General features: G+C 38.5%; 1 protein-coding gene across 1 annotated transcript in view; it reads right to left on the bottom strand.

Moving 5' to 3' along the window:
• NTRK2 (neurotrophic receptor tyrosine kinase 2) overlaps window positions 1-17,253 on the bottom strand; it is a 270,802-nt gene that overhangs the window by 60,455 nt on the left and 193,094 nt on the right. The window contains exon 13 of the mRNA XM_044273679.1: window positions 12,052-12,240. Within this exon, the coding sequence (XP_044129614.1) occupies window positions 12,052-12,240 (189 nt within the window). The remainder of the gene's footprint in view (window positions 1-12,051; window positions 12,241-17,253) is intronic.

The raw sequence follows: 17,253 nt of genomic DNA on the forward strand, positions 1-17,253 counted from the left end.
TGAGGCATCCATTTAATGTATACATTTTTTGTATATGTTGAAAGGATGGGAGAAACGTGATGTATACCCAGCCTAAGATACATTGATTCTATTAAGTGGTATTAATTCACATTATTTCTCACATTGTGCATGATATATTTTCCACACATTTATCCTAACACATAGAAATAAAGCATTTCAGTGACCAAAAAAGTCTTAAGAAAATAATCAGCAGTTCCATTTAAAGGGGTCCTGCAGTTTTTTTAAACTGATGATCTATCCTCTGGATAGATCATCAGCATCTGATCAGCGGGGGTCCGACACCCGGGACCCCTGCCGATCAGCTGTCTGAGAAGGCAGTAGCGCCGCGGCCTTCTCGCTGTTTATCGCAGGCCCAGTGACGTTACGACTATTATTACTGGCCTGGGCAGGGCTAAGATCTGTTCAGTTAAATGGAGCTTAGCCGCACCCAGTCGTGATGTCACTGGGCCTGCGGTTAACAGCGAGAAGGCCGCGGTGCTAGTGCCAGCGCGGCTGCCTTCTTAAACAACTGATTGGCAGGGGTCCCGGGTGTCGGAACCCCGCCGATCAGATGCTGATCAGATGCTGATGTTCTATCGAGAGAAAAAACTGCAAAACCCCTTTAAGTAAAGCCTCATTCACACATCAGTGTTTCACAGGCGTGTGCTGTACGTGTTCTCCACGGACAGCACACGTTCCCATTCATTTTAATGTGTGTATTCACACATCAAGGTTTTAGCTGGGTCCGTGGGTCGGTGTTTTTAGCACGGATGCATGCTCTATTTTGCCTGTATCCACGCATCCATCACGTCCATTACAGTCTATGGGTCCGCGAAAACCACGGATGCCATCCGTGTTGCATCCGTGTTTCACGGATCATTAAGAAGAGATGCTTTGAAAAAAAAATTTCAGCTGTGCAGTGTCAGTGAAACACGGATGGCACAAGGACAGCAAAAAAACGGACACACAGACCCAACACGGATCCTTTACGGACAGCTTCACGGATGCATCATTGACCACCTGCTCACGGATTTGAGCACGGACGGGTGAATGAGGCTTAATATGGATAGACATGCAAATGTGACCTGCCCCATATAGAAAACTAAGCCAAGCTCTTTCAGCAATGTTCAGAATGTAGCCAAGCGGCAGTATAAATAGAAAATGAAAATCTGAGCTCAGAGAAAAGTTGTTCAGTTGACAGGCGAGACAGATTTAGAAATATTTAAATGAATTATTCTTAATGTATTTAAGGATCATTGTTAATGATTATTTAAATGCTTGATAACAAGTATGACAAGCAATCTACCAAATGTCCTCATCACTCATCGTGCTTCTCAGAATAGCACTCCCATCAGATGCTGTGATCTTAATTCTCTCTATCAAACTTAGAAAAACAAATGCTTATTTAGATTAGGAAACTTGTGGCTGGGATTCTGGGAAGCAGAAATGGCATAAAAATAAATGGAAGGGAGAACGGCATATTTCATTGTCCCCTTATTTTCATGAATGAGATGGTAGTTAAGTACATAACCCATTTAATTTCTATTTCTAAAAGAAGAGTAAACCTAAAATAATTATAATTATGATGATATAATGAAAGGTTATTATTAGAGATAAGCGAATCGAACCCCACAAAGTGGAATTCGATACGAATTTCAGGAATTATTCGCCTAGAAGCCGAATTTCCTTGTGCTTCGTGTCAGCGAATTGATTAATCCTGAAATTTAAACTTACAGCCTCCATTTGCGCGCAAAGGGCTGCCAGCCACCATCTTGCTTGAAGATCTCATCATCATGCCGGCCGAGATCTTCAAGCAAGATGGCGGCGGCCGGCCCAGTCGCGTGCAAATAGACGCGGTAAGTTTGATGTAAATTATTTTTTTTATTTTAATTTCACTCTGTTTGTACACTCAGATGCCGCTCATCTCTAGTTATTATCCCATTTATTAAAATAGTAAAAAATGAATGATTGGACAAAGAATTAGGGCTTTTATCTATTTTGATTTGCATTATTTTAGAAAAATCTATTAACATATCATGGGGCTCAGTAAATTCATTTTCCATATGCTAATATAGTGTTCTACTCCTTGGTGAGTATTTTGGCCAGAGGTTCATGTGCTTGTGGTTATCCCAACCTTTAAGGGGGTTTTTCATCTGAGCTTTTTTTCAGAACCCCCCCCCAATATAGCTGAACCCGCAGGTCTTGGGTCTATCCACATACTGATTGATGTGGATCACGTTACTGCCTTTGCCAATAACTGTCCACAGTGGTCCACAGGACTTTCTTTTCCATCCTGGATAACGGAAACCAGATGAATCTGTAATATGACGGATCAAAACGGAATGCCTCTAAAGGTTTCCAATTTGAATTCTGTCTTACAATTCCATTATTTTCCGTTATAACATGGTAAAGCATTAACGGAATTCCTAACGCTAATGTGAACCCGCCATTAGTGAGTCACTTGGTCAGTTAAAAGCTTTAAAAAAAAAGTAATTTTTGGGTGTTTATGTAATTCAATCTTAAAGGACACAATTTTTAGAAAAAATATATAATTTTACATTTTGAAAGTGATACAATATCCCACTTATATAGGATATTAGCAATATTTAACACCATTTTATTGGGCTTGCTCACTGATGCCCTCATCACAATTAGCAATCATTACAAGTTCCTTTGGTAGTTTCAATACAAAGTTAATGCTTGACTGTTTATATTACACAGACATTTGTAATTTTTAACTGAAAGTCTTCTTAAAGCATACCTAGACTTTGTATAGTTCATAAATTCAATAGTATAAGACTATAGGTGAAAACAGTGGACTTTCATTTAGGGATTCTACCAGTCAATTCAGATAGTGATTATTACAGGGGAAGGGTGGCAAATAAGTGTATAAACAGGCACTTTTATAAAAAAAAAATATTATGATGTCCACCATTTTCACCTATATTATTGAATCATGAAAAAAAAATTAAAAAAATGTGTATTTCAGCATTTGTTCTCAAACTTCCACAAGCAAGAATGTAGTACAATGCATGCTGAACAATATAGCATCTTTAACTACACAACTATTATCTAATGCAGGGATGCCCAACCTGCGGTCCTCCAGCTGTTGCAAAACTACAACTCCCAGCATTCCTGGACAGCCTACTGCTATCAGCCTGCAGCAGGGTGGGAGTTGTAGTTTTACAACACCTGGAGGGCCACAGGTTGAGCATCCCTGATCTAATGCATTCTATCATAGAAATATGTTCTTCAAAATAAAACAAACTACTTTAAAGTAATCAGTTAATAATAGTGAAAGAAAAGCTATTAACACTTAATACCAAAATATAAGTTCTTTAATGTTTGAGTATGTATGACAGAGTAGAGAACTGTCCACTCTTGAGTTTCTAAAAATTTTGTCAAGCAGTCTAATTTTGCTCAGTACAAAATCAATACAATTGTGCAATATACCAGCAAAACCCCCAACAGGCAGCAACATGCATTACAGCCACTTGGTGGTCACTTCTGAAGAGAAAAGCTCTGCAAAATGTCAACTATATTTGTACTGCTCTCCCCAGCCCGTACCCAGTGCAGTCAGCAGTTCAGTGTGGCCATAAGTTCTAATAGACCCCTTTTAAATTAAGTTGAATACAGCACAGGACATCCCAGATGAATTTTGAACTAACTCCTTGGTTCTTTATTATACAGGGTGGGCCATTTATATGGATACACCTTAATAAAATGGGAATGGTTGGTGATATTAACTTCCTGTTTGTGGCACATTAGTATATGTGGGGGGGGGGGAGCTTTTCAAGATGGGTGGTGACCATGGCGGCCATTTTGAAGTCAGCCTTTTTGAATCCAACTTTAGTTTTTTCAATAGAAAGAGGGTCATGTGACACTTTAAACCTATTGGAAATTTCACAAGAAAAACAATGGTGTGCTTGGTTTTAACGTAACTTTATTATTTCATGAGTTATTTACAAGTTTCTGACCACTTATAAAATGTTTTCAATGTGCTGCCCATTGTGTTGGATTGTCAATGCAAATGCCGTGAAGATACGGAAAGTGCAGCACCAGAAACTACGGATACTGGAAGCCTGTGCTAGCATTTCTCCTGCGGTGTTGCTATCAGTGTGTGAAGAGTGGGAGAAGAGGGTTGCATTGACAATCCAACACAATGGGCAGCACATTGAACACATTTTATACGTGGTCAGAAACTTGTAAATAACTCATAAAATAATAAAGTTACGTTAAAACCAAGCACACCATTGTTTTTCTTGTAATATTCCCAATACGTTTGATGTGTCACATGACCCTCTTCTTATTAAAAAAAAAAATTGGATTCAAAATGGCCGACTTCACCACCCATCTTGAAAAGTTTCCCCCATCACATATACTTATGTGCCACAAACAGGAAGTTAATATCACCAACCATTCCCATTTTATTAAGGTGTATCCATATAAATGGCCAACCCTGTAGAATAATCATGTTCAGCCATGTAGTGGATTGGAAATGAATGAATGTGTTTCTGGCATGTCCTCTGTTGCGTTTAAAGTGGTTTTCCAGACAGTTAATATTGATTATAGGTCATCAATATCAGATCGGTGCAGGTCCGACACTCGGCACCACCGCCGATCAGCTGTATGAAGAGAAAGCACACTCCGTGTGCGCGTGCCATCTCCCGTCTCTCTTTCTGCTTGCCGTAGACATAGAGCAGCAACTCTAAATGCACTTTTTGGGATAATCCAAGTATTTTATAAGGATTGGAAGACACATTTGGGAATACATATTGCCTAATTCTGGTTAAATCAATGCTAAAATACATTGCAGTGTTCACAATAAATACTTAACACCATCTTACAAAACTTGGCTTGTGCCCACTATTTCCCATGTCATCCAGTAGTGGCCTTCTCAATCCTTGTTGCCTTTTTTTTTTACTTATCTATACTATTGGGATGGAATAAGATTTTCTATTTCAGGCTGCATGCATATATGGGCTTGAAAGCACATTCTCTAAAGTCCTACGTCATAGGTTGCATTAGGAATGGCTTATAGTTTAAGTAGTCACTAGTTCCACTAGCTTTAACAAGTGAATGAACCACTCTTAAAGAGGTCAGTATTTGTGAACAAACTTTATTTCCTTCAGATTTATTTGGTTATTCAAGTGTTAATGGGATAGAAGTCCTATTGATATGTAGGTCATTACCTAAAAGTGGGAGGTTTCCTGAAATGTACTTTTATTTAGCTGCCAATGTGGGCCTGTCTTTACTTAAATAAATGAATGTATCACCCCTCTCACTCATTTGGAGTCGTAAAAAGTCTTTGTGTTTCATACTTATTTTGCCTATTATTTAACTGATTTTGCAAGACAGAGTTCTTTGTAGTCATAGCAATAATTGTATGTCTTCTAAAGTTCAAGAGGACGGCTCGCTTTAAATTTGGTAGAATCAACATTATTCTTAAAGCTATACAACTTCTTAAGGCAGAAATAATCAGTCATTGCAAACAATACCTTGGGATTTTGACCTGCAATTCACTTAATTGTCACCATGGTGGTTTCACTGTAGTTCACAGTGGTTAGATTCCTATTGAAGTCCACAGCAGCACACCTAATTACGCTGTTGTTAAGTCTAAATCCCAGAGCTGATCGCAATGAACAAATTGTCTGGGTGAATTTTAAAGGATCTTTAATTGTGTCCTAACACTATAAGTAGGAAGATGATTTGGTAATGCACTTTAGAATTGATAGCTTCCCTAAGTTCAACATTTACATATGAGATAACTATTAGAAGGTCAATGACGATTACCAACAATGACCAAGTGGCTAATCTAAAATGACTCTCAAATTCCATGTGCCAGAGAGTTCAGTGTGCTGGTCATAGAGAAGAAACTAATCTAATCTCCATCTTCATTGTTTGTGGTAAAGAGTTAAAAGTGGACCACATCTTGAAGTGTTTTTGTGTTCTACTCCTAAAAGTATCTTGAATGTCTATCTAAAGAATGCTGCAATGAACTACAAATCTTTGTAATCTAAATTGATCTCACTGATGAGGATTAAAAAATGAATGTTATACAAAAATATAATTTTCCTTTCTTTCTGACTGGTCATTTTTACAAGATATTTTCTACAGCTATTTTAAGACTTAATTTTTCAGTAAATGTATATACATGAAAGGGCTCTCTTAAAATGCCATAAAGTTAGTAAGGTTTAGTATATGTGCATTCGGTTTCAATGTTCTCGCAATTTTAATTGAGGACCAAAACCATATGGGCCTTATTAACCACTTCCAGACGGGCCATTTACCCCCTTCCTGACCAGGCCTAATTTAGCAAATCTGACATGTGTCACTTTATAAGTAATAACTTTGGAACGCTTTTCCTTATCCAAGTCATTCAGAGAATGTGTTCTCGTGACACATTGTACTTCATGTTAATGGTAAATTTGAATCAATATATTTTACCTTTATTTATGAAAAAATCCAAAATTTACCAAAAATGTAAAAAAATTCACAATTTTCAACATTTCAGTTTGTCTGCTTTTAAAACAGAAAGTGATACCTCATAAAATATTTATTACTTAACATTCCCCATATGTCTACTTTATGTTGACATCATTTTGTAAATGTAATTTTATTTTTTTAGGATGTTAGAATGCTTAGAATTTTAGAAGCAATTCTTAAAATTTTTAAGAACATTTCCAAAACCTACTTTTTAAGGACCAGTTCAGATCAAGAACAGAAGTCACTTTGTGGGGCTTATATAGTGGAAACCCCCCATAAATGACCCCATTGTAGAAACTACACCCCTCAGTTACTCAAAACTGATTTTACAATCTTTGTTAACCCTTTAGGTGTTCCACAAGAATTTAAGGAAAATGGACATTAAATTTCTAAATTTCACTTTTTGGGCAGATTTTCCATTTTAATCCATTTTTTTCTTTAACACATCGAGAGTTAACAGCCAAACAAAACTTAATATTTATTTCCCTGATACTGCGGTTTACATAAACACCCCACATGTGGTAGTAAACTGATGTAAGGGCACACGGCAGGGCGCAGAAGAAAAGGAGTGCCATATGGTTTTTGAAAGGCAGATTTTGCTGGACTGATTTTTAGATGCCATGTACCATTTGAAGCCCCCCTGATGCACCCCTACAGTAGAAACTCCCCAAAAGTGACCCCATTTTAGAAACTAGGGGATAAGGTGATAGTTTTATTGGTACTATTTTGGGGTACATGATTTTTAATTGCTCTATATTAAGTTTTTTATAAGGCAAGGTAACCAAAAAATGGCTGTTTTTATTTTTTACAACATTCATCTGACAGGGTAGATCATGTGCTAATTTTATAGAGCAGGTTGTTACAGACACAATGATAACAAATATGTCTACTTTCTTTGTTTGTTTGCTTCAGTTTTAAATAATAAAGCATGTTTGAAAAAAAATTATGTTTTTTGTCTCCATTTTCTAAACGCCATATATTTTTCATTTTGTGCAAGGGCTCGTTTTTTGCAGGAAGAGTTGACGATTTTATTGGTACCATTTTTTGGTACATACAGTCAAGTCCAGCTTTAATTTGAGAGTATTTACATCCAAATCAGGTGAACGGTGTAGGAATTACAACATTTTGCATATGTGCCTCCCACTTGTTAAGTGACTAAAAGTAATGGGATATAATATTCATAAATCAAACTTTAACTTTTTAATACTTGGTTGCAAATCCTTTGCAGTCAATTACAGTCTGAAGTCTGGAATGCATAGACATCACCAGACGCTGGGTTTCATCCCTGGTGATGCTCTACCAGGCCTCTACTTCAACTGTCTTCAGTTCCTGCTTGTTTTTGGGGCATTTTCCCTTCAGTTTTGTCTTCAGCAAGTGAAATGCATGCTCAATTGGATTCAGGTCAGGTGATTGACTTGTCCATTGCATAACATTCCACTTCCTTCCCTTAAAAAACTCTTTAGTTGCTTTTGCAGTATGCTTTGGGTCATTGTTCATATGCACTGTGAAGCGCCGTGGCCGTCCAATGAGTTCTGAAGCATTTGGCTGAATATGAGCAGATAATATTGCCTGTAACACTTCAGAATTCATCCTGCTGCTTTTGTCAGCAGTCACATCATCAATAAATACAAGAGAATCAGTTCCATTGGCAGCCATAGAGGCCAACACCATACTACCACCAGAATGCTTCACTGATGAGGTGTTATGCTTAGGATCATGAGCAGTTCCTTTCCTTCCCCATACTCTTCTCTTCCCATCACTCTGGTACAAGTTGATCTTGGTCTCATCTGTCCATAGGATGTTGTTCCACAACTGTGAAGGCTTTTTTAGATGTCGTTTGGCAAACTCTAATCTGGCCTTCCTGTTTTTGAGGCTCACCAACGGTTTACATCTTGTGGTGAACCCTCTGTATTCCCTCTGGAAGTCTTCTGTTGATTGTTGACTTTGACACACATACACCTACCTTCTCGAGAGTGTTCTTGATCTGGCCAACTGTTGTGAAGGGTGTTTTCTTCACTAGGGAAATAATTCTTCGGTCATCCACCACAGTTGTTTTCTGTGCTCTTCTGGGTCTTTTGGTGTTGCTGAGCTCACCAGTGCGTTCCTTCTTTTTAAGAATGTTCCAAACAGTTCTTTTGGCCACGCATAATGTTTTTGCTATCTCTCTGATGGGTTTGTTTTGTTTTTTCAGCCTAATGATGGCTTGCTTCACTGATAGTGTTAGCTCTTTGGATCTCATCTTGAGAGTTGACAGCAACAGATTCCAAATGCAAATAGCACACTTGAAACTCCTATATGTCTCAGTGATATGAATGAACTGCTGCATAGCTTAAAAGGAATCTGTCACCACAGACCTGCATATAAATCCAACAACCTTTGCCCTATGTTGATTGGTGGTCCAATTGCCAAGATATTTGCTATCTATATTATCTAACTGAGACCCTTGGTGCAATAAGGACATCACCATTGCACCTAAAGCTCAGAGCACTTTCCTTGTAGGCTGTGCCCCCCACCCCCTTTGATTGACAGGGCCAAGTAGTGTAGATATAATCATACCTAGCCCTGAACTCTCAAACCTGCATGTTTGTCTCTGGGATTGATGATGTCATTCCGCACCCCGAAGAAGTGAACATGTTTCTGGCCTGTACTCCTCATGTGCCGATCCGAGAGGTGATGAAGCAGGCATGGAAGTTCAGGGCCAGATGTAATTACATCTACACTGCCTGACTCAATCACTTAGCGGGCGGCAGGTAAACTGATTGGAGCTTAAGGTGGAACGAGGAACAATGGCGATGCCCTTGTTGTATGAAAGGATTCATCTGCATAAAATAAAAATGCAAATATCTCGACAATGGGGCCACTAAGCAAGATGAGGCAAAGTGCGTTGGATTCAGCTGCCAGGTACAAATCTACAAAGTCATTTGGATTTATATGCAGATATGTGGTGACATTCTTCTTAATGTACACATAAATTATATAGAATTACCATATAGAAGCAATATGATCTTATTAACTACCCGTGTTATGGTAAAAAGTAAAAACAAGGGCTACCAGGCACGAAAGGTGGTCAGTGCTGTCCACATTCATTCCATGAGAAGATTTTCCCCAAACATGTTAAGGTGCTATACACATTGTATAACTGTTGGCTGACAGCTACTGTATCTCTCTTGACGCCCCCATACACGTTATTGATTTGGATGAGAATGTTTATGTTGTCAATGGGAAGTCAGGCAGCAGTTTATATCTTGAGAGAATTAAAAGATCAAATTAAAAAATTCAGTTCACCCGATCCTTCTCTCACTTGATATCATCTGTTGGAGAAAGCTGGCATCTACCCATACACATGAGATTGTTGGCATGTGTGTGGGGGTCATTAATATGATGGCAGGTCCACCAAAGTATCACAGGATTTGTCAAAAATATAGAATGTGCTCGCCTCATGAATTTTTAACTATACATAACTAGTGTATGTGTGTATTGGCATGGATGCTTGTGCTTGAGTATTGGTGTGTAAGTGCGTGTATTGCAAAGCTGCTCTTAACATTTCATCCATAGTTGATTTTTAGAATGGTTTTCACTTTGAAAGCAATGAATTTAAGAACAATAGAAGCTGGAATCTGGAAAGTGTAATTGGTGTCCCATTATGGCACTAAGACATTTTACTTTGTGACTATATCTTTAATATGGAGCCTCTCCTCGGCAGTAAATCTGTCTGCTTCTTTTGCTCTATGCATAAATAAATCTTTTGGCTATGTATTGGGACACTCTAAAAGGTTTTATGAAAAATAAAAAAGAATACAAAATGATCCCATTAAGCGATGCCAAAACTCATTAACCTTGTCATCATATATTTAGGAAATATATTAATCTCCTGTCTGGGAGGCTGTTAAATGCAAACATCCCCTCTTGTGACTTAAAAAAATTGGGATGGCATAGTTTAAAAGGCTGAAAAAAATACATATGTTCATCCAGTTCAGCCTAAATTCCTTCTTAGGGAAAAAAATAACTCCCTGGATCAACAACCTTCTCCTACAAAGCTGGGAACTATAACCTGTTCTGGATATGTTTACTAAAATTTTCATGAAAAGTTGCATTTCATTTCTGTGTACTTTAATGCAATTATTGGAGCTCATAGTGAACATACAGATGTGCTATTATATGTTATCTAAAATGGCTTCTGGGATGAAGAAGAAGGGTGAAGTTTCTGTGGTTGGCATTAGAGATCAGTGAATTTCTGAAAAGTTCGATTCGGCTGATTCGCCGAATTTTACCAAAAAATTTGCTTCGCAACTTATAACTTTGTCACGAAGCGCATTTTTTGTAAATGCAATGACAGGGAGCAGCAATAGCACTGCCTCCTGTCATTGTACCCCTTAGATGCCGCGTTCATACATCTAGTATAAAAACAAAAAAAAAGTCCTACTTACCTCCTCCATTTGCTCTCGACAGGCCGGCTGTCGCCATCTTGCTTGAAGATCTGGAGCGAAATCTTACGCGGCGAGAGACTACGTCATCACGACGGCCAGAGTGGTGACGTCATACCTCACCACGCATGGGATTTTGGTCAAGATATTCAATCAAGATGGAGGCTGGAGGCCCATTGCGAGCAAATGGAGGAGGTAAGTAGGATTTTTTTTTTGTTTTTACACTATTTCAGGTTCGCTAACATGAGGAAATTCGGCTTCAAGGCGAATCGACTTTATCCTGAAATTTGGATCGAATTCCACTTCATGTGATTCGATTCGCTCATCTCTAGTTGGCATAAAAAACAGGCTGTGGTCTAAAAAAAAAAGCATAAAAAATCTGCCTGAAAAATGCTTTACAACAACCACTTTACAAAAAACACATGTAATTTTGAGGCGTAACAATCTGCTTGGATTCAGCGCAGATTTTTTTTTTTTACATGTGTTTTGAAAATCAGCTGTGTGAACATGGCAGTATTTTATCTCAGTTTTTGTAAAACAGACAGTACACTAATAAAAGTCAAGGGGGGAGATTTATCAAACAGGTGTAAAGTAGAATGGCCTTAGTTGCCCATAGCAACCAATCAGATTCCACCATTTATTTTTCACAGCTCCTTTTGAAAATGAAAGGTGGAATCTGATTGGTTGCTATGGGCAACTACGCCAGTTCTACTTTACACCAGTTTTATAAATCTTCGCCATTGGATATAAAACAAGCTTTTTATTTCACCTATCCATGTGCCCCATATGAGATTTCACTGCAGGTACAATTTTTATCCACTTTTTGGAATAAAATCGCCATCTATATCAATGGGAGAGAGAAAATGGCAGAATGAACAGGGAAGCTATCCATTTTGTGCAGACTGAAAATAGATATGGCCATGTGCATGAGGCTTTATCATGGAGTTCAAACGGCTTGCAGTAAGCTCTCATGGTCGTGTCAGGAAATGATCACTTAAATGTCTATGCAGGAGATTTGGAGCTCAGATTTTAAAAATGGAAAGCTGCGATTAAGATATATTATAAAATTAATCAGCACTGAATGATGGGCCAATTTAGATGAAAAAATAAGATAGTATTCAGGCCCAATCATTGAACTTACATGTATCTGGCTTTAGATGACTGTTGGTGATTCCAAAGTATTGTGGGTTTTCAATGACAGGGATCTTTGTCATACCAATGATAACGGCATCAGGACCACCTTCTGAGGAAGATGGGGTATTGCTGCCATTGGAGATATGATGAAGAGGGCTGGCGGAATCATCGTCATTGCTGATCACAGAGGAGGGACCTAGAAAAGGAAAATAAATGTTGTTACGCATACTTCCTTATGATCTGGCAACGTTGTACATGGGCCAGTCCTTCCAGATGCCATCTGGACTGCAACATAAAAATGACATAAAAAATGTTGCAGTTAAGTTAGTTTCACCTTTTGGTTTACATATACCAAAGAATGTATACTGCAATTAAAAAGGAATGACAATGTAAAGAGGTGCATTACTATGTAATATGCACAAGCTATACATATTGAATCTGAATATCTGAAAGTATACGCCTACTGTGAACTAATGTAAAACACATTAAAACCAATAAACTGGATATAGTTTATTATCATGCTAATAAATGTGAACTTGAAAGATCTATGATGCAATACTGTACTGTAAGGATAGTTAGTGACTGGTACTTATTAATACTGTGTTATAGCCATACTTATACACTTATACCTTCTGCTCTAAATGGAAAGTCTGAAATCTGCCTTAGTTCCGTGATGTATTGAGCATAGTACTGAAATCTTAAGCTTTCTGCTTACTTTACATATTTATATCAATTCTGTCAGTTTAAATCTAAAATAGTTTTTTTTTGTATAATCTTTCTAAATCTGTTGTTATCTCTTAATAAATATATATATATATATATATATATATATATATATATAAATTAATTTCTAGCTGTCTGTTCTTTATGCACGGCAAAACGACTGGACCAATCTGCACCAAATTTGGTATATAGGTACATCAGATGTCCGGGAAGGTTTTCGTGAGGTCTCTAGAACATATGGTTTCTGAAATATTCCCAAAATTTTTTATTAGCCAATAGGTACTCACAGCTTCACTCACATCCCAACTGCCATACATATGATCACATGACCCTTATTGGCCAATAGAAGCTTGCAGGTCCTTCAGTCTTGACATACACACAGTTTTACACTATGTTTCCATAACAACTCAGCCATTTTTCTTCACTGTTATTGGTTACAGTTAAGGGGGCATGGTGCTGTAGAGGGCACATTTTAAGGGTGCGGGCACTGTGGAGGTCACTGTTAAGGGGGGGCCTCTGTGGAGGACACTGTTAAGGGGACAAGCCGCTGTAGAGGTCACTGTTGATGGGGACATAAACTGTGCTGTCCCAGCATTTATTTCTTCCATTAAGGATTAATTGCTGTATTTGTGTTATCATATCATTACCAGGTTATGTAATGCTGCCACATTTTGGTCATTCTTATTATAGGTTTCTGAATGTATTATGTAAATCCCATTGCCTTTGCTCTCTGTCTACTCCTCCCCTTTGGTGACATTATATCCTGTTTGTTCTGGTCCTATGTGTTTCTTTCCTGCAGCAGACTCAGAGCTGGTGAGAGCATTTCGTTTTGACCTCTAATGTCCTTTGTATGTCTTTGCTCAAGGTAAACTCAATAAATTACCAAAGCATCTCCATTGTATTCTGCTCACTGGATTATCACATGTAACTAATTCCACGACCTAGGGATATTAGTGAGTTCAGCTGTCTACCATTGCTTGTACAGAGATTACCACGCACATCCAGTCAGAGACTTCTCTAACGTACATCTGTGGCAGAATATAAACATTAAATAAAATAGTCTAAATATACCTATGCGAAGCCGGGTCATTTTGCTAGTACTGTATATTGTATAAAAAAAGTTACATTCTATTAACCTATAGAATAGGGATCAGCAACCTCCAGCACTCCAGCAGTTCTGAAACTACAACTCCCAGAATCCTCCTGTGACTTCTATGAGAGTTAGGCCTCATGCACACGACCGTTGTTTTATTCCGTGTCCGTTGTTCCGTTTTTCGTGATTTTATGCGGACCCATTGACTTTCAATGGGTCCGTGGAAAACTCGGCTAATGCACCGTTTGTCATCTGCGTCCGTGATCCGTGTTTCTAATCCGTGAAAAAAATATGACCTGTTCTATTTTTTTCACGGACAATGGTTCGCGGACCCATTCAAGTCAATGGGTCCGTGAAAAAACACGGAGGCACACAAGATTTTCATCCGCATCCGCGCGTCCGTTTTTTCCTATCATTTGCATGGCAAACTGGACTTAGATGTTTTTTACTTTCCTTTATGTCTGGAGATCCTCCAAAAATAAAGGAGGACACACGGAAACAAAAACGGACACGGATCACGGAACAACGGAACCCCTTTTTGCGGACCGCAAAAAAATACTGTCGTGTGCGTGAGGCCTTACAATAACATAAGTGTGCATGCTGAGAATTGTAGTTTCTCAGCAGCTGGAGGTTGCCGGTCCGTGCTATAGAATGACATTGTGCAGAAGACTCAGCTCAACAGGCAGCACAAATGCGATGTTAAAAATAAATGAATTGAAAGAAAATAAAGGCAGAAACACTAAACCTAGAAATGAATGAAGGAAGTAAGCACGAAATATAATTTGTCAGCCTGCAGGATTTTCTGCATGTTGTTGACATAAAGAGACTTGTAGAAATCAGGGGTTAATCTGGCTGAGGAGCATAGTTTGTAAAAGTGCCCTACTGTAGACAGTACAGAAGAGGGAGGCTCCTGCTCCAATCCCTTGTCTTACAGCCAGACACAGGAAAGTGAGGAGAAGAAGGGGGGCATGGTTGATCTCCTGGGACACAGGGAGAAGATTTTGTTATATATTTTTCAGGGTTAAGTTTAATATAAGACAAAGAACGGTCAAAGGAAACAAAATATTAAGGGTGGACCTTCTGGGATTTTTGTGCATTTTCTGTTTAGTATCCATTTAAGTTCCCTTTTACATATCAGAGGAATGACTGTAACACCATTTTGTAGATGATTGATGGAGAAGATACAGTAAAATATGGATGAATTAAATTCAGCCATAGATCACAGATGGTTGCTGTAGCAACATACTGCATCAGGCTTGGTCTGTCATCTTCATACACTTTGCAAGCGATGGCTACATCAGCTTTCAGGAACCTTTGATAAATGGACTCAATCATGACACATGCTGTTAAATGCTTGCTTGTTTGACAAATTAGCTGTTTTACATGAAGTTGCCCACGTTCCATTCCCTTAATGCTACACTTGCCTGAATCGCATCGCAGTGATGGCCACGTAGCTGACACATGCTGTAAAGCAGAATACCCAGGAATCACAAATGAGAAAACAATCTTCTAAAATGTAATTTCAAAAAAAGCAGATTTCTGCTGACAAGGAGTCGCCATGTGCCCCCCTCATGAATCATGTAGACACGGTAAAGTGCCTAAACTCTGCTTATCCAGATTAAATGGGGTCACCTAATTACTTGTCACAGTGATCTAAGTAGCCAGATTATTGACTGTGACTTGTCAAGCATTTTGTTCCTGTTGCTGGCAGTGTGTGTGGCATCTCTTCATTTTATATACTCCTGCACCATTCCAAAATGACATTTATCATTGCGTGATTAACCGTTTCCATGGGTTTTATGCAGTATATAAGCTGATTTGTCTGAAACCCCAAAAGTATTTCACAGCATTGTGGCTGAATAAATAACCACTGACCAAACAGTTATTTCTTGAGTTGTGCAAAATGTATTTTTATGATTTCCTATCGATACATCTAGATTAGGGATTCGTCTCAATAGTTGGAGCTCCTCACCTGTGAGAGGATGTCCTCACAGGTGAAGAAGAACCCATCTGCCTGTTGATTTAGAGGACCGGACATCTCGCCAAGCCCTAACCTTCTGATGTCTGCACCGCTGCTCCCAGTAGCGGAACAGGTGCCAAAGCTCAAATTCGGCTTTGGAAGCAGCAACTGCTCATGTGCCGCTACTCTTCTAAGTAGTAACGCAAGTGAAGTTGCTGTTCCCGAAGGCAAATTTGATCTTCAGTGCCTGTGCCGCTACTGGGAGCAGCGGTGCAGATGTCAGAATGTCCATCCTCTGTCAATCAACAGGAAAGTGGGCGCCTCTTCATCTGTGAGGATTGTTCCTAATCTAATGAGACACATCGATTCATTAGAATTGATTCATTCAACCCTAATCTAAATAATGCACTGCATCAAATTCAGATTGGGTAGAGAAGTAACTTGGATGTCCTGTTGTCAACCTAAAAGTGATACGTAAGTCAGTACCTACTATATAGACATATCTCGCCAGTGCCCTTCTTTAGACAGGGGGGTACCCTTTTTTCCACCTAGTCCCTCTGACCCACTTTGCACCTTAAATATCCCTTGTTTTGTATTTGGAAATAGAAGTGCATTATCTACTTGTGAACCACGAGACAACTTAAAATGTCTGGCGGGTCCTTATATGACTCTGCATGGATGTGCAGCTTAAAGGGGTTGTCTCACTTCAGTAAGTTGTATGTATCATGTAGAGAAAGTTAATACAAGCCAGTTACTAACGTATTGATATTATCTAAATTGCTTCCTTTGCTGGCTACATTTATTTTTCCATGACATTATACACTACTAGTTTCCATGGTTACGTCCACCCTGCAATCCATCAGTGGTGGTCGTGCCAGTAGAAGTCACATTTAAGAAGTAGCTTGTTGTCCTGAGTTGTAGTACTCATTTTAACTAAGCATATCTTTGAAATCCGTTTTTTAGATTGGCTAGTTAGCGCTATTTTCTGTAGGTGGTGATTTATTCATTTTGAGTGTAGCCTATTATGTTATGTCACTGAATTCATGTACAGTTTTTACATATGGATGTGTAGATCTTCTGTATATCATTGGTTTAAAATGTTATAAAATACAATACCACTTCACTTTTTAAACAGTGTTGAAGCTTTATTGTAAGTTTATTTGGGAATATCTTATCTTTATCCTAATCTTTATATGGATTTATTCTCGGGCAGACGTGGAATACACATTTAATGCTTTGTGAAGTATTATTGCACTGTATTTCACTGTAGCCATGGAGAAGGTCATAGAAAGGGCTTACGCACGGACATTTAACAGTAAAAAGATTCAAGAAGTCCCATTCATAAGGCATTAACCGTACAATGGATATTGTTGCACTGACTAAGCAGATACAGCAACCTGGTACTTCATTAACATGTATAGTACATGGAGTAA

Source organism: Bufo gargarizans, chromosome 1 (genome assembly GCF_014858855.1).
Source record: "Bufo gargarizans isolate SCDJY-AF-19 chromosome 1, ASM1485885v1, whole genome shotgun sequence".
Classification (NCBI taxonomy): Eukaryota; Metazoa; Chordata; class Amphibia; order Anura; family Bufonidae; genus Bufo; species Bufo gargarizans.